Source organism: Vicugna pacos, chromosome 33 (genome assembly GCF_048564905.1).
Source record: "Vicugna pacos chromosome 33, VicPac4, whole genome shotgun sequence".
In the NCBI taxonomy this organism is placed as follows: Eukaryota; Metazoa; Chordata; class Mammalia; order Artiodactyla; family Camelidae; genus Vicugna; species Vicugna pacos.
In genome coordinates, this window is record NC_133019.1 from 19,713,563 (window position 1) to 19,735,497 (window position 21,935).

General features: G+C 35.8%; 1 protein-coding gene across 1 annotated transcript in view; it reads left to right on the forward strand.

Moving 5' to 3' along the window:
* Window positions 1–16,844, forward strand: part of NPAT (nuclear protein, coactivator of histone transcription) — a 48,400-nt gene extending 31,556 nt beyond the window's left edge. Inside the window, exons 11-18 of the mRNA XM_072953891.1 lie at window positions 3,981–4,077; window positions 4,711–4,839; window positions 6,895–8,568; window positions 10,170–10,285; window positions 10,360–10,468; window positions 12,787–12,847; window positions 12,956–14,117; window positions 15,292–16,844. Of these exons, the coding sequence (XP_072809992.1) occupies window positions 3,981–4,077; window positions 4,711–4,839; window positions 6,895–8,568; window positions 10,170–10,285; window positions 10,360–10,468; window positions 12,787–12,847; window positions 12,956–14,117; window positions 15,292–15,369 (3,426 nt within the window). The 3' untranslated portion in view covers window positions 15,370–16,844. The remainder of the gene's footprint in view (window positions 1–3,980; window positions 4,078–4,710; window positions 4,840–6,894; window positions 8,569–10,169; window positions 10,286–10,359; window positions 10,469–12,786; window positions 12,848–12,955; window positions 14,118–15,291) is intronic.
* Window positions 16,845–21,935: the final 5,091 nt, after the last annotated feature.

Genomic DNA, 21,935 nt, shown 5'->3' on the forward strand with positions numbered 1-21,935 from the left:
TGTTTTTTCCAATTTTACTGAAAACTGACGTACATTACTGTGTAAGTTTAAGGCATATAGTATGACTTGACTTACATATCTTAAAATTGAATTATTTAAATGGTAAAATTAATAAAACATTCCTATCCCATCTAATAATTCTGACCAACTCCTCCCAATGTCAGTGAAACACTTCCCTGCATCACACAGCAACCTGGCATGGGCTTCTTAGTATTTCATACTTTAAGATTCATTAGTGGGTGTATTTTTGTGCAATAAGCAGCAATACGTACAGTGTATATAAAATAAATTACATTCTTTCTGCACTGCTACAAAATGTATAAAAATGTAAAGAAACAATGAAATATGTTAAAGAGATATGATGAATCCAAGTAATATTTAACAAAGAGAAATGAACAAGACACTTAAAAAGGATTATTAACTAAATGAATAATTATGTGTGAGATTTACTGTTAAGAGAAGGAAGATAGGGGCTGTGGTCACTTGCTGTTCAGTGGAAGTGAAGGTTGAAAGAGGGTGAGCTGGTGAAGAATTTAACAGTGTGTGTTTTAAGATTTGTCCTCGTGCAAATATCTTTTTTGAAGAGCAGCTGAGATTGTGGCTAGTGCATATCCTTTTAAGTTGGACTCTTGGGCAGTGTAATCGTTTCTGTTGCTATGCCCACAAAATGAATTTATTATCATGAATTCATGATAGCAGTTTTCTTTTGGATGATTAATTCTGGATAAAACCACTGAGTTTGGGTTTTGGGGGGGCTTTGGGTTTTGTTTTTGTCAGTTCCTTCAGAATACTTAAAAAAAATTTTTTTTATATTTTCCCATAGTGAAATTGAGTAAATTTAACAAAATATGACAAACATTTGAAAGCAGCCTTTCAGTTATTTAGCCATCTTTAAAAAGCTTCTGCCACCGTAATGTTTAGTACATCCCCTGATCTAAATTTTTGTCTTCAACTCTTTGCTTATATTTTCTCCACAGATACATCAGGTGCTTACCATAATCAAGGCACTTTGTTAGATACTGTGAGAGATTATAAGAAAGTGAAGACACAACCCTCTGTTCATGGTTGTTCATTATATTATAGATTTGGGAAAAGGTAAAAATTCAGATTTCAATAACTTTGAAAGAACAGCCAGACATCATGCCCAGAGGAGCAGGAAATACATCAGCTTCAGTAAGAAGGGAACAGAGCACGTTGTACAAATAGGTGAAGTAGAAATTTTTAAAATATTTACAAGTCTTTATGACCTTGGGTAGGTGAGATTTCTCGGGCTATACAAATCACTAATTTTTTTTTAAAGGATTCCTTAAAATTTTAAATATCAACTTTTAAAAAGCATCATTAAAGAAAATTAAGAAGCACACTGCCAAGTACCTTTGGGACACGTATTTCAGGATTCTTTTGATTCTAATTTTTAAAGTTTAGAATGAAATGAGAGATTTACTAGAAAATGTGTTTCTTCAACAGTAACTTTTATAAGGGGTACACACCACTTCATAGTTTGATTAACGTTTCAATGTTGACACTTGACATTATTTACATTACTGTAAATTTTCAAGTTCATGGATGTAGAAGTATTTGTTCAAGCTCCTGGCCTTCTCCTAAGTCACATTTCATCAAGAATTATTGATGTTCTCAATACATCTTCTTAGTCAAAGTTAACTGATTCTTTAATTTCAAGATTTTCTTTTCATTTTATGGCCATTTTTATTCAAAAAATCCAAGTTTTTGTCACTTTAAGAGAGTTCCACTTAACCTCTTGTTCCACATGAATTTCCTGTCCCTTGGGATCCAAATGTATGCTTCACCAGAATTGAAGAATACAGCACTGCAGAAGGATTTACAGATAACTGGAATTGATACTTCTAAATCTCCAGCTGTTAAAATGAATACTCCTAGCTAGAGTGTACTGAAACTTCTTTGAAATCTAATGTTTTAGCTGAAATTATACTGTCAGTTTTCCTTTGAGATTCACTAAAACACAGTTAAAAATCTTGTCATGCTATTTAAATCATATCGATCTTCAAAAAAGTTCAAATGTTCATAAACATGGAAATGTATTCAATTCCATAATAAAGAAGTACAAATTAAGACAACAGGTTACTTTTATGTATTAAACTGGTAATGCTTAAAAACTGATATTGCCCATTATTGGTAAGAGCATGTACATTGTTACACAGAACAGAATAAGCATTCTTATACAACCTCTCTAGAAGGCTTCTTGGCAGGAGTTATCAAAATTTTAAATGTATATATTGTTTGACCTAGTAATTCCACTGATAAGAATTTATCCCAGGGAGAGAACAGATGTCTGGATAAAGATTTTCACTGTATTATTCACCATAACTGAAAATTAGGAAAAAATTTAAATGTACAAAAGTGGAAATTGGCTAAATGTGGCACAGTTATATAAACAAAGGGGTTCCTTCCCTTTAAAGAGATAGTGAATTAAACATCTAGTTTCGTACCCTAGTAAAAAGACATTATAGGGAATTTTTAGAAAGCATAAGCCCACAAGGAAAGAGAAGAGGAAAGAACAGAGAAAAAAATTTTTATAATTCGAAATGGGCAAGTGGTACCTGACTTGACTTACCAAGGCCCAGGGTTCTAAGCCAGTAAAGGCAAAGCTCACGTAGAAGCCATTTACAACACAGAAATCCCAAAAGGCTCAACTGTGTCTAGTACCTCTGAAAGTAAATGGAAAGATTGGATGACAAACAGGATGATAAGGTACAAAATTTAGGAAGTAGTTAAACTGTACCTTCTCCCCATCCACACTGCCCCCAAAACACTGCTGTCAGCCATCAGCTCTCCCAGCAAGAAATGTGACTCACTCAAAAGAAAAAAGCTAAAAACACAGCTGGTTCTGTAACTACTCTACAGCTTAGATAGTAGTTGATAAGCTTTCCCCACTCGCTTCCAGTCGTTGGCACAGAGTTTACAGGTAGCTTCTGGCATGCTCCTTTTAAATATGAGCACATAAGCAGGAATTGTCCATCATTTGAAGAAAGCATTTAAAATGAAGAGACCAAAACAGACATAAAAGGAGCAAGACAGAGGGCCTAGAAAGCCGTGTATGACAAACTAATGTGAAGAAAGCTGGTAAAGAAAGTTATAAAACCAAACTAATAGAAAATGAGATCAGAGATGGAGGAATTGGATGAAGGTGGTCAAAACATACAAACTTCTAGTTACAAGATAAGTGAGTACAGGGGCCGTGGCGTACAACATGATGAGCACAGTTAGCACTGCTGTTTGCGACACAGCTGACCCTTGAACCCAGGGGTAGGGGTGCTGACCCCACATGCTGTCGAAAATCCACTTAGAACCTTACGGTTGGCCTTCCATGCACCCGGCTCTGTACGTGCAGATTCCATCAGCCTTGGATCTTGCAGCACTCTAGTATGTGTGTATGGAAAACATTGTGTCAATAAATGGACCCTCGCAGTTGAAACCTATGTTGTTCAAGAGTCAACTATATTTGAAAATTAAGGGACTAGATCCTAAGAGTTCTCATAAGGAAAAAAACTTTTTCTTTTTCTTTTTCTTTTTTTTTTTTTATTATCAGTATGAGATGATGGATATTAACTAAACTTATTTTGGTAATCATTTCATAATATGTGTAGGTAGTCATTATGCTGTACACCTTAAACTTACACAGTGCTGTATGTCAAGTAATAAAGAACATTATAGCATGATTTTATTTAGTATTTATATACACATATAGTTCCTATGTTTATTTTATTTCAGTGTTTGGAAATATATTCACCAAAGTGATTAACTCTAGAAGAAATGGAATTAGGGAGACTTCACTTTGTATTTTCTAATACTGTTTTAAATAAACATAGTGTTATAATCAGAAGAAATTTTCTTGGAAGGGAGTACTACATAAATGGTAAAAAAAAAATTAGACATCGTCTAATTACTTTGCTGGTATTGAACTATATTGATTCAATTAAGATCATTTTTTGTTTTTGCAGAGTGAAATCCACATGTCTGAAGAAGCTATACAGGACATACTGGAACAAACAGAATCAGACCCAGCATTTCAGGCACTCTTTGATCTATTTGACTATGGTGAGTAGACCATTTCTTTCAAGGCAGTTAGGAGAAGAAAGTTTCTCTAATTTCTTTGGCAGCTTGAATAGAGTGAAACAGCATTTCCCAGGGCATCTGGAAAGTTTCTATTTTCATTAAAGCAAACACATGGATATTAAAGAGTTTTTTGTTTCATTTTTGTCTTAAACTTTAGCTGTAAGAGTAGAGAACAGTTTGAGGGGGCAGTTGTGGGCATTTTTGCCAGTCAACAAAAATGTGTTGAGGTCTGCTACTATACATACATTATACTAAACACAACTGGATGATGCAAAAGGAATAAAAATATTTGGCCATTGCCCTCAGTCATATGGCTTAGTGCAGTAGTTCTCAAAGTGTAGTCCCCAAATCAGCAGATGAGCATTATCTGAGAACATGTTAAAAATGCATAATCACCCTCCAGGTGATTATGATACAGGCTAAAGTTTAAGAGCTACTGGTCCAGTGGAAAAATTGTACCAGTCAGTGATATACAAGGTAACGTTAAAAGCATCGAAGGACTGTAATTAAAAACAGACTTTAACATTTACTTGACCCCTGTCAAACTGCATTAAACTGATGCTCATTTTTATTCTGGTCGTTTAACCAATTATTTCCCTGTTCCCTTTTTAACAGGTAAAACAAAGAATAATAAAAATACATCACAAGGCATTTCCAGTCAGCATATGGAAACCAACCCAAATGTAATCTTAACAGGTGAAACTAATCTAGCAGTTAAAGGTTCTTTTGAAACCGAAGAATCTGGTAAGAATTTGCTTTTGTTAGTATCAATCTAAATACTAATACCAGTCTCAAAGTCTCAAAGGCAGAAAATGTTTAATTTGAAAGTTGTTAAAATTACCCATATAGGTCATTTTTGTATTTCTAAGTTTTCTCCATTTAAAAAAAAAATTACTTCCAAGCCTTTATTTCTTTGACTAAAAGGTGAATTTTTAGTACTCATTCTTTCATGACACAGTAGACTCTTGATATACACTGTCCGGTATTAATAGTGTTGATCGATTGAACCAAAGTCTAAAACATTGAACATAATTTTTTTGAGACATGTATTTAAATCCCCAGTATATGAGGTTGGTTTGTGGTATTAATCACCCTGCCTAGTAAGCAAGCATAGATGACTGATCAGTATCATATCTCACTTATTTAGAGGAGATTGTGTACTCTGGTGATAGTCTTGAATTAGGGATTATATGAGGTTTCAGGTCATATTCCTATGTGCCCAGGAAGTAGGTTCTTTACATTTCTGTTTCCTATAGAATACCAGTATGGTACCAGTGTGGCACATGATTGTCCCCAGTAACTACTTATGAATGAGGGAGAATACCCATAGAACCATCTCTCAAGTCAAAAACTAGAATGCCCCTGGCATCACACAACATCTTTTCGTATCCCTTCCCCATCACTGTTCCCTTCATCCCTGTTCCTCAGGGATAACCATCGTCGTGGCTTCTCCCACATTATTCTGGCATCTCACACTTGCTAAACTTTATGCCTCTTTAGTACCACCTCTGTCCATTTCTGTCTACAGCAGACTATGCAAAAACAAATTTTTTCTAAATGTCATTACTCCTTTCAGGTCCCTCAGAAAACCTGATGGCTTCCAAGTTTCACTGTCATGTCTTCCAAAAACTACTTCTGGAATGTCTCAGACTACATTCCTACTCTGAGGCCTTCCCCTGTACCCAAGCCCAATTCGTCATTTCTTCTTAGGCTGAGTTGTAGTAGGATGTGTCTTTCTCACATGTGTTACGTGTGGAAGACTGTGCTTCAGGGAGGCTCCACCCTGCACAGAATGAAGCTTGAAATCCTGTGTTCTCAGTCTTCCCACTTCGTTGAAACTGCCTACCCCCTGAATTTATGTGGCCTACTTGTGCTTTCTGCTGATCTCCTCTTAATAAGGGTTTACATGTGTTCTACCCCCGATATGATTTTACCAGTGTCATATTAACAGAATAATATGACAGCTTATATACATTGTTCTGGATTTTTCTCAGTATTCATATTGTTAATTGCTAATATTTTCTATCCTAAACTGAATGATGTTATGACACAGTATATTGGTATTTTCTCAAATGCCCTTTCTTCTTTTTCCAGCTTATTTGTAGTCACTTATTTGTCAAAATCTCCTTGTATGATACCTCTTTTATAACACTTTCTCACATCCTATATGCAGGAGGAGGTCCCTTTTGTTCCTATACTGCTGTAGTTTTTACCATGTTTTATTGTGACTTTCTGTTCTGTATCTGCCTCCCTAACTAGACTGATCTCTCCAAGGGCAGAGACTGGGTCATTCATCTTTGTATCCCAGTACCAATCATATGGTTGACCTTCAATAAATATGTGTTGAATGTTAAAAAGCACACAGTTACATCAAATGTCAATCGTGCAGAATGTGCTTGGCCCCATTTCACCTTCAAAAAAATATCAGATAAAGTCTGGTCAAAAGAAATGATAGGAGTTGAAAAGTCAGCTGTTTTTAAAAAAAAAAACTGGAGACAGTTTTTTATATATTGGTATATATCAAATATTCTTAAACCTATATCCTTTTACCTTCATTACGTCATCTGTTTTTTAAAAAGCTCGAAAAACAGTTTGGCACTTGTTTAGAAAGATATCAGAGTAAGAAAATTACCTGTAAGTTTTTTGATACTCAAAAAATGAGAGGGAGAGTTTATCAGACTTGTTGGTATGTCAAAGATTAGTTACTTCCTCGGCAAGATAGGTTTCACAGTGAAGATGACTACCTCAGAAACTGTTAACATTCTCACAGTGTCTTTCTACTGTCCTGATATTTTGCAGATGATCAGTCTGGTCAGCCCCCGTTTTGTGCATCCTATCAAAATGAAGACGCATCAAATGCTTTGAAGAATGGCAGCAACCATGATGAGCTTAGACAGGAAGCCCAGGAGCATTTTTCCCAGATAAGCTCTGGCACCCAGAAAAAGGCCTTTAAGACAGCTGTACCTACTGAACAGAAGTGTAACCTTGATATACCCTTTGAGTCTGTGCCTAATTTGAATGACTTTAACCAAAGAGTACATTCTGATGCTGAATGTAATCAACACTGTACTGAATTATACACCAATCAGATGTCTGCTGAAACTGAAATGGCTTTGGAAGTTGAAAAGAATTCTCTGTCTCCGAATGCACAGAATGAATCTCGATTACAGCCTGATCAGTCTGATATACCAATAACGTCATTTGTTTCCCTTGGTGGTGAGACTAACAATGAAAACTTAATTCTCTCTGGGAAAACTTCTCAACTTTTATCCCAGAATATTCCATTAACTGGAAAACCATGTAAAAAAAGTCAATTTAGTGAAAGTTCTGATGATACAAGAAAACTTACAACTAATTTCCATGATTCTAAGTCACCAGATTCTAGAGAAATTTATCAGAATAAAGTTGAAATTAATCATGTATTACCAGTTGCATCACAGCAACTTTCAGATTGCCAAGATAATTCTGCGCTTCAGAGTAGAATATTACCGATGTCCGTTGAAAGTTCAGGTTTAACTGTATCTGAACAAAAAGTAGAAAATCATCTTGGAGATTCAGTATCTTCAGTTAAACAACCATCTAATGATTCATCCTCTGTTGAGTTAAATCCTGCAGAACATGAAACTCAGCCCTCCAAGTCTGAGAAAGTCGCTTTGGATTCACAAGAGCCTTCATCTTCCGTAAAAGAAGATGGAGATAGTATCTTTCTCTCTTTAGGTGAAAATAACTGCGAGGAGGTCACGTTGATGCCTCCAGAAGGTAATGCTATAGAAGAGGCACATTCTCTTCCTTCAGAATCTGTGTGTTCTTCAGTGAGAGATTCTCAAGCTGAGTCCCACAATACTGATGATAAACCTGCTAGTGACAGCTCAACAGAGGTCGACGCGTCGAATATAGTCTCTCTCAAAATTATCATCAGTGATGATCTGTTTGTCTCCTCAGATACCGAACTGAACAGTGCTGTTTCTAGCATCAGTGGAGAAAACTTGCCAACTATAGTTCTGTCTGCTCCTGCTAAATCACCTGTTAGAAATGCAGAAGTAGTTAAATGCCTGTCTTCAGAAGAAACCGCAGGTGCTGTCGCATCTGCTGAGGGAATTGGGGATTCAGCCTCAGTGGACCAGAGCCTTTTAGCACTCAGACCTGAGCACTGTGCAGTAAGCAACACTCAGAGTGACGACAGCATTACTTTTTCAGCCAGTGTTGCACCATGTGTTTCCAAGGATGCAGGATACATACAGTTGATGCCAGCTACAAGCACAACTTTCGGCAATTCGAATAACATTCTGATAGCTACCTGTGTAACTGATTCAGCAGCCCTAGAAACAGCTGTCAGTCAGTCAAATGTTGTGGTGTTGCCTGGAAGTTCTGCACCTGTGACTACTCCGTCTCCACCACCGCAGTTACAGACGCCACCGAGGTCAAACAGTGTATTTGCAGTCAACCAAGCTGTATCGCCCGGCTTTTCACAAGGTAACTTGAAGAACATCTCTGGAATGGGATCTGATTTCTCTTGTGTGTGCAGTTACTGACTACAAGGTCATAAATCATAGATAAATAGTACAGGAAAAGATTCAGAAATTTTCTGATTATTCCTCCTCTTTAATGGATTAATTCAAACTTTTTTTTTAATTCACTGCTAAGCTATGAAATTCAGTGGTTTGGTTTTTTGCTTTTTTTCTTTCCGTAGTTGCTTCTCAATCCATGCCACGGCTACAAAACAGAGAGAGAAAAAAAGACTGATTCATCAAATAGCTATATACTTAATAAAACACAGTGTTGTAGGAGGTTTTTCTTAAATAGCTGTTATAACCTTAGTCTTCAAGGAATGTATTACCTATTTGGAGAGACTGAAGACATAACTTGAATTTCTCCCTCCATAATACCCTTTGTAATTTCTCAGGGTCTTCCACTTCTGAGAATTCTTTAGAATTCTTTGTCTATAGAGTACTTGTGGCAGTTACTATACGGCATTTTATATACAGTTAGTCTTTGACACGCCTGTCATGGAAGTGGTTCTTGGTTGTATGCTCCTTGGGGGTGGAGTTTATGGCACATTCATTTACACTTCCCTATATACTGGTTCCCAAGCTCCTTACCCCTCTTTTTTTTACGTTTAGGCGTGCAATAAAATCAGATTAAATATCAGCAAATAAATATTAAGCCTGATGAATCTATTTAAAGTGATGTTTAATATAAGATTAAAGGTGGGGGAGGGTATAGCTCAAGTGGTAAAGCGCATGCTTAGCAAGCATAGGATCCTGGGTTCAATCCCCAGTACCGCCTATAAAATAAATAAATAAATAAACCTAATTCCTTCCCCCTCCCCCCAAAAAAATAAGATTAAAGGAGGGGTCAGATTTGGTAGGAAATGTGGGACTTGAGCTGAAGCTTAGAGAAATAAGGTGGTACCTGGAGTAAAAGGAGGGGAAGTCTTAAGCCACACAAGTATAGGTAGGTATTTGAGAGACTGAGGTAGGTGTTCATGAAAGTAAGGTCACCCTGACAGGAACAGTAATGAATTTATTAGGACAAGATTCCCTTACAGGGCGGGGTTGCATTATGATAGCCGTAGGCTATATTGTTGACTTCTCTGTATAAACATTGTATTTTCCCCCATAGTTTTCACTGGTTGCTCACTTATCTGGACGCTTTTTGAGAAATACCATTGAGATAATAGTTTGGGGTTGTGAGCAAGTCTTGGACTGTCAGTATTCAGTTAGGACCCTAATTTTCTGGTAAAATATTGAGACTTGCACTACCCATTTTTTCATCAGTTTCACTGTTCGTTCTTGAGGAATCAAACTATAATGTGATTTCCTAGCTGTATAATCTTATGCTTACTCATAATATTTACCTTGACTTAATTCCACAAGACTACGTGAATATTCAGATTGACTTTTTCTTAATTTGTGAGCCTTACTGTTGTCCCTAAATTAATTTTCTAAAAAGGAGAGTAGGTAGTATGAAAAAGGTATTATAATTTTATAGAATTTATTTGAAATTAATCATTACTTTGGCGTCTTGTATTTATGAAAGAAAATCTCACTTCATTGAGAATTGGGTTTTTTTAGGATCTGCCATTATAATTGCTTCTCCAGTCCAACCTGTACTTCAAGGAATGGTGGGAATGATCCCTGTATCTGTGGTTGGACAGAACGGAAATACCTTTTCTGCTCCTCCTCGGCAGGTAAGATTTAAGAACTGAAAATGGCTCGGGCCACTTTTCAAACAAAGTTCAATTAATGGCTTCTTCTCTTCTAGGTTCTTCACATGCCTTTGGCAGCACCTGTATGCAATAGAAGTATCCCTCAGTTCCCCATCCCTCCAAAATCTCAGAAGACTCAGGGACTAAGAAGCAAGCCTTGTACAGGTGTGTTTCTAAGTTCATTCGTGTCACCTTTATGTCTCTGTACTCATTTGTTTGCAGCAACATCTTTTTGATACTAATAACATTTCTGACAGTTGATTGTCCAACCTTTGCTTAAAAGATTTTTTTGCAGTAATTAGAAAAAAAAAAGACAAATGGAAGAAAACAGAGTTTAGAAAGAGACCATATATTTAGAGGAACTTGTGGGTCATGGGGGTAACATCAGAAGTCAGAAGAGACAGGATGGATTGTTCAAAAAGTGAAGTTTATTGGCTATTATATGTGTTACATGGAAAAGATAGATTTCTTCCTCATACCATATACAAAAGTATGAACTCCAAGATGATGAAGACTTAAAAGTGAAAAGCAAAGCAATTAAACAATAAAAGAAAATGTGAGACACTAACATCCTAATGACTCGGGGATAAAAGGATTGCTTTTGGAAAATGAAAAAGGCATACTTTATAAATGGAGAAATTTGATAATGTTGACTACTTCAGAATTAATCATTTCAGTTCAGTAAAAGACAGCATATATGAAGTAACACGAGATTGTCATTCAGGGCCTTGATCATTGCACCAAGTTCTCAGGCTTCTCTCCCTCAGACTTTCCTGTCTCCATGAGCGACAGAATGCCCGTGTTGTTAAGGTAACACCCCAACTCTCAGAATTTTTGACCCTCTTCACTTCTAAGTTTTTGATCTTCCGTTCACCCAACCTCTCCCATAGCTTCATGTTTCATTTTTCACTGCTTCCCGTTAGACCTATACGATTTGTAAAGGGAACTTCTCTCAAAATATTCTCATTTCCTTATGTTCATTGAATCTCTCCACCCAGTGAGAGCTCCTGTTACTTGTATCCTTACTCTCACCTGGACTTTCACTTCCTTTCTGGGTTCACTTCCTTCCCTCTCCAGGCTGGACCCCACCACCCACTGCATCAGCCACTTTTCCCAGGACTCTTAACACCTTCGTAGTCACATTCTTCTGCTGTGGCTACTTGATACCATCTAGCCCTGGATCTCTCCAACCAGCCACCCCTCTGCCTTTACACCTCAGCTTCTCAGCACTGCTTTAGCGGTGGTGCCATTCAATAACACTTCAAAGTATGTCACCCTCACTGCCACTTAGCAGTCCCTTTAAATGTCTACCTGTCTTCTTTCTCTCCCATTCCTCCTTCAAACTGTTTCAGATTTTCACAGGTCTTCCCAAATCTATCCAGTCACCATCTTCCTCACTCTAGGCCAATGATTTTATCTCCAAGCTTAATCTTTAGCTTTTATTTTTTTGGCTCCTTCCCTCTGTGGCTGTCCAACTACAGTTACAGGGATCATTCCCGCCATTCCTTTAGGTTTGTTCCAACTGCCAACCCTTAATCCCCAACCCCTGTCGTCTCCCTCCCATTCATTCTTCATCCACATTATTGGCCTTTCTCATGTTTCCACTAAAACTGTTTAAAGTCACCTGTGGCCTCCTAATTCTGCATGATACATTGGACATTTTCCATTCTTACCTTACGTTCCTTAATTCCCTCTAACAATGATGCTATTGGTAGCTTATGGGACCACCACTAAACTACTACACTCCTCCCTTTCTTAACTTTATGTAACTCAAGATCTTCATACTCTGCATATCTGAGTCTCACCTCTTCCCCAGAAACCTCCTCTGCTTACTACAATTCCTACTTCCAGGTTTCTTTCTTGGACAGTTCATCTTCTATACTACTGCCAAAGTATCTTCCTAAAACAAATCTATTCATGCATCTTCCCTATTTAAAACTCTTAAGGATTCTCTATAAAACCTTTTGCATAATACACAAGGTCCTCCGCAGTCTTGTCTTTGCTCTTGCTTCTAGCGTCCTATCTCAAGTCCATAGAAATTAAAATACGGCTGTTAAAATTCCAGAGCATGTGCTATGAGTGACATAGGATTGCAAACATGACAGGTAAATGGGCAAAATTTTAAAACAGGCATTAATACCTTGCTTAAGTAACTTTTTGGATCTAAGTAGTACCCTTCAGTGCCACATTGAACATTAAACTTCGTAGATCCAAAGTCTGTATTCATATTTGCCTGAAGTTGAGGCATGTCATTTGTTCCATGTTTATACTTATATCCTCAGCAAATTGGATGAGTGACCACATTGTATATACTACAAAGCTGCTTTTTAAACTCAGCATGTGAAAAGTACTTCATTTGTACTTTAGCTATAGCTTAAATTTTTTCTCATGTCGTCTGATACTGTAGCCCGTTGCATTTTCTTTCAGAGAAATAAACTTTCAGGAAAGTTTTTCTTTTCTAATTAATTTATTTATAATTCCAGGAAAGCAGGTAAATAATTTGGTGGATTCATCAAGTCAGTTAGTTGGATGTCACGCACAAAGGTGAGCATAAAAGTAATTTCTATCGTAGATTATTTGAATGCTCAAGCTAAAAGCATAAGGAATTTCTTTGTGTTGCTTTAAAAAAAAACAACTTTTTTTTCCTTGTAGAACTGAAGTTTCTGACAAAAATGTGGCCACAGATCTTGGAAAAAAATTGGAAGAAATCACAGTTCCCTTCTCAGTAGAGAGTATAGTTCCAACTAGCAAACCATTCGAAAGCCACAGACGTGTGCTCTGTTTTGATAGCACTGCTTCTCCTGGGGCAGATACACAGGGGACAAACCATAAGATGGTGTCCCAGAGCAAAGAAAGGAATGACGTTTCTCTTTCTAATCTGGACTCGCCTGTTGTGTCCTCCACCCTAAAAGCCCCTTCTAATAATGCTGTCAAAAGAGAAAGAGAGAAGCCTCCTATGCCTAAGATTGTGTCTAAGTCAGAGGCTGCCGCTAGCCGACACAGCACCATGAAAGAGACTCAGTCAGAGAAGAAGGTTTCACCAACAGGAACTGTACTTGAGTCTTTCCATAAAGCAACAGCTAACAAGGAGAATGAATTATGCAGCGATGTGGAAAGGCAGAAAAATCCAGAAACTCCAAAACTGTCTAATGGACCGCAAAATGGGGGTGTACGGAATGAGAAGGCTACTGCTTCATTGCAAGAGCTAACCAGAAAACAGGGCACACCCTCAAACAGTAAAAATGCCATTTCCGGAGGAGTACCTGGGAAGGATGTAAAGCAAGAGCAAGCCAGGTCTGCCAGCTCTTCGATTAACCCCCTCACCAAACACAGCACAGAGATGTTCCTACAAGACATCCAGTGGCATAGCCCAGCAAATAGACTCACTGATAGTGCTGATTTGCCTGGACCCCGGACACCTGGCTCAGGGGCAGCGGAAAAACATCAAGAAGAACCTACAGGTGGTATTAAGGTACCTTCTAGTAGGCGTTTCAGTGAAGACAGTAGCACGCCCAAAGCAATGGTCCCTCCCGTCAGCGCGGACGTGCCCGCCTGCAGCCCGGCCAGTGAAACAGGCAGTGAAAACAGTGTCAGCATGGCTGCGCACACATTAATGATTCTCTCCAGAGCGGCCATCTCGAGGACTACTTCAGCAACTCCTCTGAAGGACAATACACAGCAATTCAGAGCGTCTTCAAGGAGCACCGCAAAAAAGCGGAAAATTGAGGAATTAGATGAGCGTGAGCGCAACTCCCGTACTTCTAATAAAAGTCTTGCAAACTCATCAGTACCAATGAAAAAGAAGAAAATTAAGGCAAGTTTGAAAGTCGTAATTTCAAACCTTATTCCTTGCCCTTCCTTCGGTGCTCAGATTAGAGATCTCATCATTTTTTGCTATTGCTACCTAATTGAACATTCTGGTCAAGACAGCTCCGAGTTTTGATTGACAAAATACATTCTCTAGCAGTGTGGTACTCAGAAGTTGTCTAGGTGAAACAGCATTGCCAGAACAAGTCGAAGTCATTTATTTATAAACATCTTCCCTGGGAAAAAGAGGTTTCTGCCATGGTAGGACCCCAGTTTTGACAGGGAGAGTAACACGTGAAAAACTGGGAAGCCACTGTTTGTGGAATTACCAAACTACTCTGCAACTCCTCCATCTTGGGTTTTTTCCACATTTGCTGCCTTCTCTCTCATAGACTCTAACAAATGTTAATGTGTTGGAGCAGTATAAAAATTAAATTTACCTGTTTTTTCTTTAACCATGTAGGAAGGTAATGTAGGGTTAGCACTGATAAATGAAAGCTATTTTTCCTAAGTCTGTTCAGCCATTTAGTAAGTGGACTAAATAGAAAGAAAGGTTTAAAATGTCATACAGGAGCAAATGGTATTAGGAAAAGCGTCTTGGCTTTGCTTCCTTGCAAGCCTGGGGTGACTCCTGTATCTCCTGCCTATTGCTTCTGTGGTCATTGTTAAGCCCATAACCTCTCTGAGTCTCAGCTCCATCATTTGACATGTTACCACACATCTTACCTAACGGCTGTGAGGACTAAGTGTAGTGTTTGTAGAGTGCCTGGCATATAGTCAGTGTTTGAAACTTGAAAAGTAAAGCTTTCTAAGGTTTATGGTTCAGTAGTAATGACCACCTTATAAAAAGCATGTCCTATCTTGTCTCAACATTCATACACTCTAAATTTGTATAATGTCTTGTGCTCTAAAATAATGTATAAGTACCACTGAAGTGTATTTTATTAACCTTGAATTTGTAAAAGTTGTCTCTATTTTCTGTATAACTAAAATTCTAATGAACTAAAAAGTTCTAGTATATGAAAGACTCCAATATGAAGTTCTATAAAACTTAATAAGAAAGCTAGCTTTTTGGCCTTGTTTGAGTTCAATGTGTTAACTTGGGTTTCTTTTTTCTTATTTTCTCTTTCTCTTTCTTCTCTTCTCTTTTTTTTTTTTCTTTTTTTTTTTTTTTTTGACAGAAAAAGAAGCTACCCAGTTCATTTCCAGCTGGAATGGATGTGGACAAATTTTTGCTATCATTGCATTATGATGAGTAAATATTCTGAATGTGTAAGAACCATAGCTATTTAAAACTCCTATCCCTTAAACTATGAGTGTAGGGAATGAGATATTGACAGAATCTGAAAGCATGACCTGCACTTTTCTTTCATTGTACTGAAATTTCACTTTATTTCTAAACCATGGCTGTTTCTGAAGCAGCTTCCTAGTTTGTAAATAGATTCACTTGGTATATTTTTATTTTGGAAAAAACATTTGCAGAAATGTAAGGAAAGCCAATCTGCAAAATTGTATAGCTTTTGACAATTGCATATTGTAAATATTGTGTAAATCTTGTTGAAATAGAGGTTAGATCAACCTAATGTTCTTACACTGTGTTTTTTGACTTCTTATGATCTCTAATTCTGAGGCTTATTCATCTAGAGTAGTTTCTCACTTTGGGTGGGAAAATTATGCTTTTCCATATAAACTGCCTTCAGTAACTATCCAACAAGACATTTTAAAGACACAGCCACTAATTAGTACAAAATTGATAACTAACTCAAATGGTAATAAAGTAATCAGAAATGAACAATTTGGGTTTTTTCTAGAGTGAATACTTAACCATCCCTTCTTATAATTGCAGAAAAGATTATATTCCTGAAATTTTATACTTTAACTGTTTCTTCTGGTTGTGCTGGTCTCTTTTGTTTTAAAGAGAAAATTTTGTAAACTATTTGAGTGTTCTGATCTTTTATTTATAATTTTTGAGATCTTTTTCAGAACTTTAAGCATTTAGACTATTGAGCCATAAAAAGTTTGGTTATGTAGTAGTTGAGATTTCTTGATATGTATATACTTCTCCCCTAAATACTGGGGATTTAAAGAATTGCACTAATTCATAGAACATTTTACATAGTAGTGACCAATGCACATTTAATTTAAATCTTGTGTTCTATGTTAAAGCTTGTGTGGAGGATGATCTTCTGTTATTCTTTTAGAAAGCCATGTCCATCATAAGATGTAAAAAGAGAAATCATAGTTTTCTATTTTAATTTAGTTTCTCCTAAAATGGGCTATGTTAAATAACTATAGCTGTACTTGGATATAGTACATTTTCTCTGTGCCCCTTGAAGTATGATAAAGAGTTACTCTCAGAAAGTCCTTAAGGAGAATGAAAGAGGTGCCTTCCCTGTATTAGACCCCCACACATCAGTCAAGTTGAGGAATTGATTTAAACCTTTCAATGAGAACAGAAATTATAATTCATACCTAACCAATTGTGCCTAGATATTAAAGTATGTTCTCTTAAGTGCTTCCTGTTTTGTTAAATATCAGTATATTAAGGGTTTTTTCTACAGGTGTATATAATTAAGAGTCATTTTCCTCAACCATTTTTTTTGTACTGGGCCTTTAAAAACCTAAATCCATCCTACTCTTGACACAACATTTCTCAGTGTGGAAAACATGACTTAATTGCTGAACCTTACTGCAGAAAGAAATTTGTGTTGTAATAAATTTTTATGATGTGGCAGTGGTCTATTCCTAAGGAACTAAATATACAGTTAATGTTTATTTAACTCAGCTTGATACTGTACTACAGTTAGGTTTAAATAAATATTTTCATTAACTTTAGAAGTTTGAATTCCTTCATATTGGCAGTCATTCCTTTGCAAGTCAATAATTGTTTACTTTTTCAGAAGTTCACATAATGCTGAAAATTACAGATTTTCTTCTCATTCAGTTAATACATATTTGTATGTGCTAAGTACTGAGAATTCATATGAAAATAAAATAAGTTGACTTTCTTCAGGAGTCTTAGTTCACTAGCCAGGAGCCACTAGATAGAGCACAAAGACACTTGTATTTGGAGCTTTCATTCATGTTCAAGAGCAAAACCATAATCCCCATTTTATCTTAAAAGTCCAGATGTCTGGACTAAGGTAAAGTATTGTACCTGGCTATCTGTTTTAACAGTCACTTGCCCAGCTGACTGCATTTCAGAGTTAAAGTATACCACAGACAACTTGGGGCTACTTTTATAGCTACACATAATTACTACTCTTTATTTTGGACATTACTTGTGGTTAATGTAGTCAGTTGTATGCCAAGTCTGAGAAGTCTTGTGATTAAAATATTTGATTAGGTTAGCCCTGGATATTGTTAGAACCCTTTAGTAAGTGTGTTGAAATTGTACGTGAGTAAAGCATCCATCAGAATTCAGCCAAGGGCTAGATGTCGTGACTACTAGGAGGACCGTGATTAAGCTTGATAAGGAGTCATTTCAAAAGCACGTTGCTATGTATTCTACATTTCATCAGTTTTCACGTCACCACCTTTCAGCCTCAGGCTTAACTTCTTGAACTTATATATGAAGTTTTGACTTTATTTTGTTCTCTCTTTTAGTAGACTTTACTCTTTTTAAATAGTGGTTAACATTTTGGTATACTTCACTAGTCTTTTTTTCCTGAACTATTTTTTCTATATAATTGAACTTAATTTAAACTGTAAATATAACCTCCTAATGCTTTTCTTTTTACTTCAAATAATATCAAACATTATCTAGTTTTTGACTATTATCAAAAAAAAACAGCAGTGAACATACTTGTAAATAAATATTTATCTATGTTGTCAATTATTTCCTTAGGAGACATTTTACAGCGTGGAGTTACTAAATCAAAAAGTTAATTTACATTTTTTTTAAGGTTCTCAATACATTTTGCTGAATTCTTCCAGAAAATTACTTCAGTTTATATTCCTGCCAGGAAATTGTCACTTCTTCCATAGCACCTGCTTATCCCTTACCAGAGATATAGTCGACTGTATCATCACTGGTTTCTAGGCCTTTATTTCTTGATTTGTTGAAATTAGGAGTTAGTTCCTAATCTATATGTAGTTTGTTTTGGTACCTGGTATGAAGTAAGAATACATGTTTTCCCTGTTTAACCACTTGACTCAGTATAATTGCTTAAACTAAGGTTCTTCCCACACACATTTATGATGTAGTATCACTCTTATCCTTTACTGATTCCCGCTCTTTTTTATTCACAACTCTAAAATCCCAAAGGTTCTGACAACCAATTTTTTCCTTAAGTTTAGCATCAAAACTCATATTATGGCAAAACCTGAGCTGATTTGACATGAAGCTACATGAGTGTCTCATTTGGTATGAATATTCACACTTGGCTGGGGTAGTAATGTGCTTAGTACTGTGCTGTTTCAGATTCAACCGGGGGTATGATATATACGTTATGTAACTTTTTAAAAAATCCTAAATATTCTGAATTATGAAACCCAACTAACCATAAAGGTATAAAATCAAAGGTTTGGGACCTATATTAGAGTTATATGCATACATAAACATTATACTACAGTGTATAGGTTATTTTATGCCATTGATTAAACCATTATAACTTTGTGTCCATTATAACTATTCTTATTTTTTCAAGTATTCATCCCTTTTATTAGATTAACTTTAGAATCACTTACATTTTTTCAAGTTAAAATTCCATTGGAATATTTATTTGAAGTACGTTAACCTGTGCGTGTACTGTTACTGAAAGAAGCTAATGGTAATATGGTATATATCCGTAATTTTATAATTATTGTTACCCTCATAAATTTCTTGCCAAACTGGATATTTTATGGTTTGTTGCTGTTTTGAGGGAGCTCTCCATTCCATTGTTTTAACTGATTATTGCTTTTTTGTTAATGTGAAATTTTTATGGAAGCATAAAGTAGAAAAAGTGCTCAAACTCTTCAGTTATACAGTTCAATGAATTTTCTAAACACCCAAATCCACTTAATCACCCAGATCAAGACTAGAATGTCACCAGTACCCTAGAATCCCCGATGCTTCTTTAGGAACTGCTAGCCCCAAGGGTAATTATTATTCTGACCTCAAAAACCATAGTTTTAGCTTTTTAAACTTTGCATAAGTAGATTTATGCAGTATATAGTCTTTTTTAACTTCTTTTGCACAACACTGTGAGATCCATTCATGTTGTGCGTAATTCAGTTGTCATCCTCAATGCTGTGTATTTTTTCACTGTTTATCCTCAGTGTATTATTATACCTCAGTTAGTCTGCTTTGTAGTTGAACATTTAGATTATTTCTAGTTTGGAGCTATTATAAATAGAAGTGCTGTGAATATTCTTATACGTGTTTTTTGGTGAATGTATTATACTTTTCACTTGGATGTATACTTAGGAGTGGGGTGGTTGGCTCATAGAGTTGCATATATCCAACCTTATTCAGGCTTTTCAGTTTTCCCGAGTGGTTGTACCAAATCATATGACTATCAACGGTGTAAGGAGAGCTCCAGTTCTACATCATTGTTAATACTTGGCATTGTCATTTTAGCCATTTTGGTGGTATATATTGGTATCACATTGTGGTTTTGACTTGCTTTTTCCTGATAAAAGTTGAACACTATTTCCAAAGATTATTGGGCATTTGGATTATCTCCTTTGATGGAGTATCTGTTTATCTCTTTTGCCTGTTTTTGTATTGGGTCGTCTGCCTTTTTCTTACTGACATGTAGGTAGTCTTTCTGTATTTTAGATACAAGTCCTTTTTCAGATCCATACCCAATGTCTGAATATTTTACCATGTTTTTCTTCTAGGAGTTTTATTCTTCAACCTTTGGTATTTTGATCAACCATCCATCTGTAATAGGTATTCCACCTGAGTATCCAATTAACTCAGCACCATTTATTGAGAAAGACTGACCTTTCCCAAATATGTTGCCCTGTTACCGTTGTCATAAGCTGGTAAACTGAATATGTGTGGGTTTGCTTCTGGACTCCCCAATCTGTTCCATTGGTCTGTTTTTTTCTGAAAATGTGCCAGAAACACAACGTCTTAATTACTATAGGAAATCTATTTGATGTTTTATTTTATATTTGGGCCCCTTACTGAGTGAACTTTATTAGAGCCAATGGCTTTCGTGGTGCTTATTTTTCATTTACTAAGGAAGGATATATCATCCCAAAATAATTATTTTCCAATTTATTCTTACACTAATTAATACTTCCAGTATAACTAATAATGATCAAAGTAGGCTTCCTTGTCTTAAAATTCCTTATTTTAATAGGGACTTTAAGTATAATTTTGGCTTTGTTTATAGTGTTTTAAGAATTTATATTAGGAGTACCTGTTCAACCTAATTGGATGCTGTTCTAACATCAGTTAAAATATTTTTATTAAATCCACTAATTTCTTTTTATATTAGTAATACATACTTTATAATCTTAGTGATTCTGTAAATATAACTAAATTTGATTTCTCAGCTTTTTATTTAAATGTTTCCTTCTGATGAGATTGGTTTCAAGCTTATTCTAAGACAATGTATACAAAGCATTGAGGTCAGTGTCTGGAAGATAATAGGCACTTTAACACCTAGCTGCTGTCCTAGCTGGTCCTGGTTTTTATTTCTGCAGCAGTTTATTTCGAATGGGAAATAACTCTTCTTGAAACTAAATCACCAACAAATCATCTAATCCTGAAGGCTTTTGCAGAAGCAGTTGAGTTTCTTTCTCCCGAAATTTCTTCAAAGCTGATTGGTCTTATCAGACTTACAAGCTCGTTTTTTACTGAATTAAATTATGTTTTCCTCTCTGATTTTTGCTTGTGTTCTCTTTCAATTAGATGTGACTAATTTTTTTGAGAATCACTTCTTATATCTGACAATTGTATACTTTTCTAATTCACTAATTTCTTATGTTTCGTGTTTTGCTCACAGTTCTTTTTTCATGTTCAACTTCTTAAATGAAGAGTTACTGTTTTTCTTCTAAAACCATGTAAGCATTTAATTAACACTATGAACTTAGTTCTGATTTCAACTTTAGACATCAAATTTTGAAGGATGGGGTAAGTACTTTCATTTTCTTGTCTTTTTAATATATAACTTGATTACTTAGAATAAGGTAGCATGATTTTTTTTGTTTGAAAATTTACAGTGTTTTTATTATTGTGGTCAAAGAATAAGTTAAAATGAGTGTTACATGGGTGCTTAAAAACAGGTGTGTTTATGTAGATACAAAGTTTGATGTTTAATGTTAAATCCCATCTAACTTTGCTTTTAACACTTACATTTAATTTCCCATTGTTTTTGCTTCATTTGTTTGATATTATTACTCAATGCATAGTCTGTAACTTGTATAACTTCATTTTTTTCAACTTTATTGAGATATAATTGACAAAATTGTAAAAAAAATTTTTAACATTTTTTATTGAGTTATAGTCGTTTTACAATGTTGGGTCAAATTCCAGCGTAGAGCACAATTTTTCAGTTATACATGAACATGCATATATTCATTGTACATTTTTTTTCACAGTGAGCTACCACGAGATCTTGTATATATTTCCATGTGCTGTACAGTATAATCTTGTTTGTCTATTCTGCATATGCCTGTCAGTATCTACAAATTTGAAATCATAGTCTGTCCATTCCCACCCCCCTCCCCTTGGCAACCACAAGTTTGTATTCTATGTCTATGAGTCTGTTTCTGTTCTGTATTTATGTTTGTTTTGTTTTTGTTTTTGTTTTTTTAAGATTCCACATATGAGTGATCTCATATGGTATTTCTTTCTCTTTCTGGTTTACTTCACTTAGAATGACAT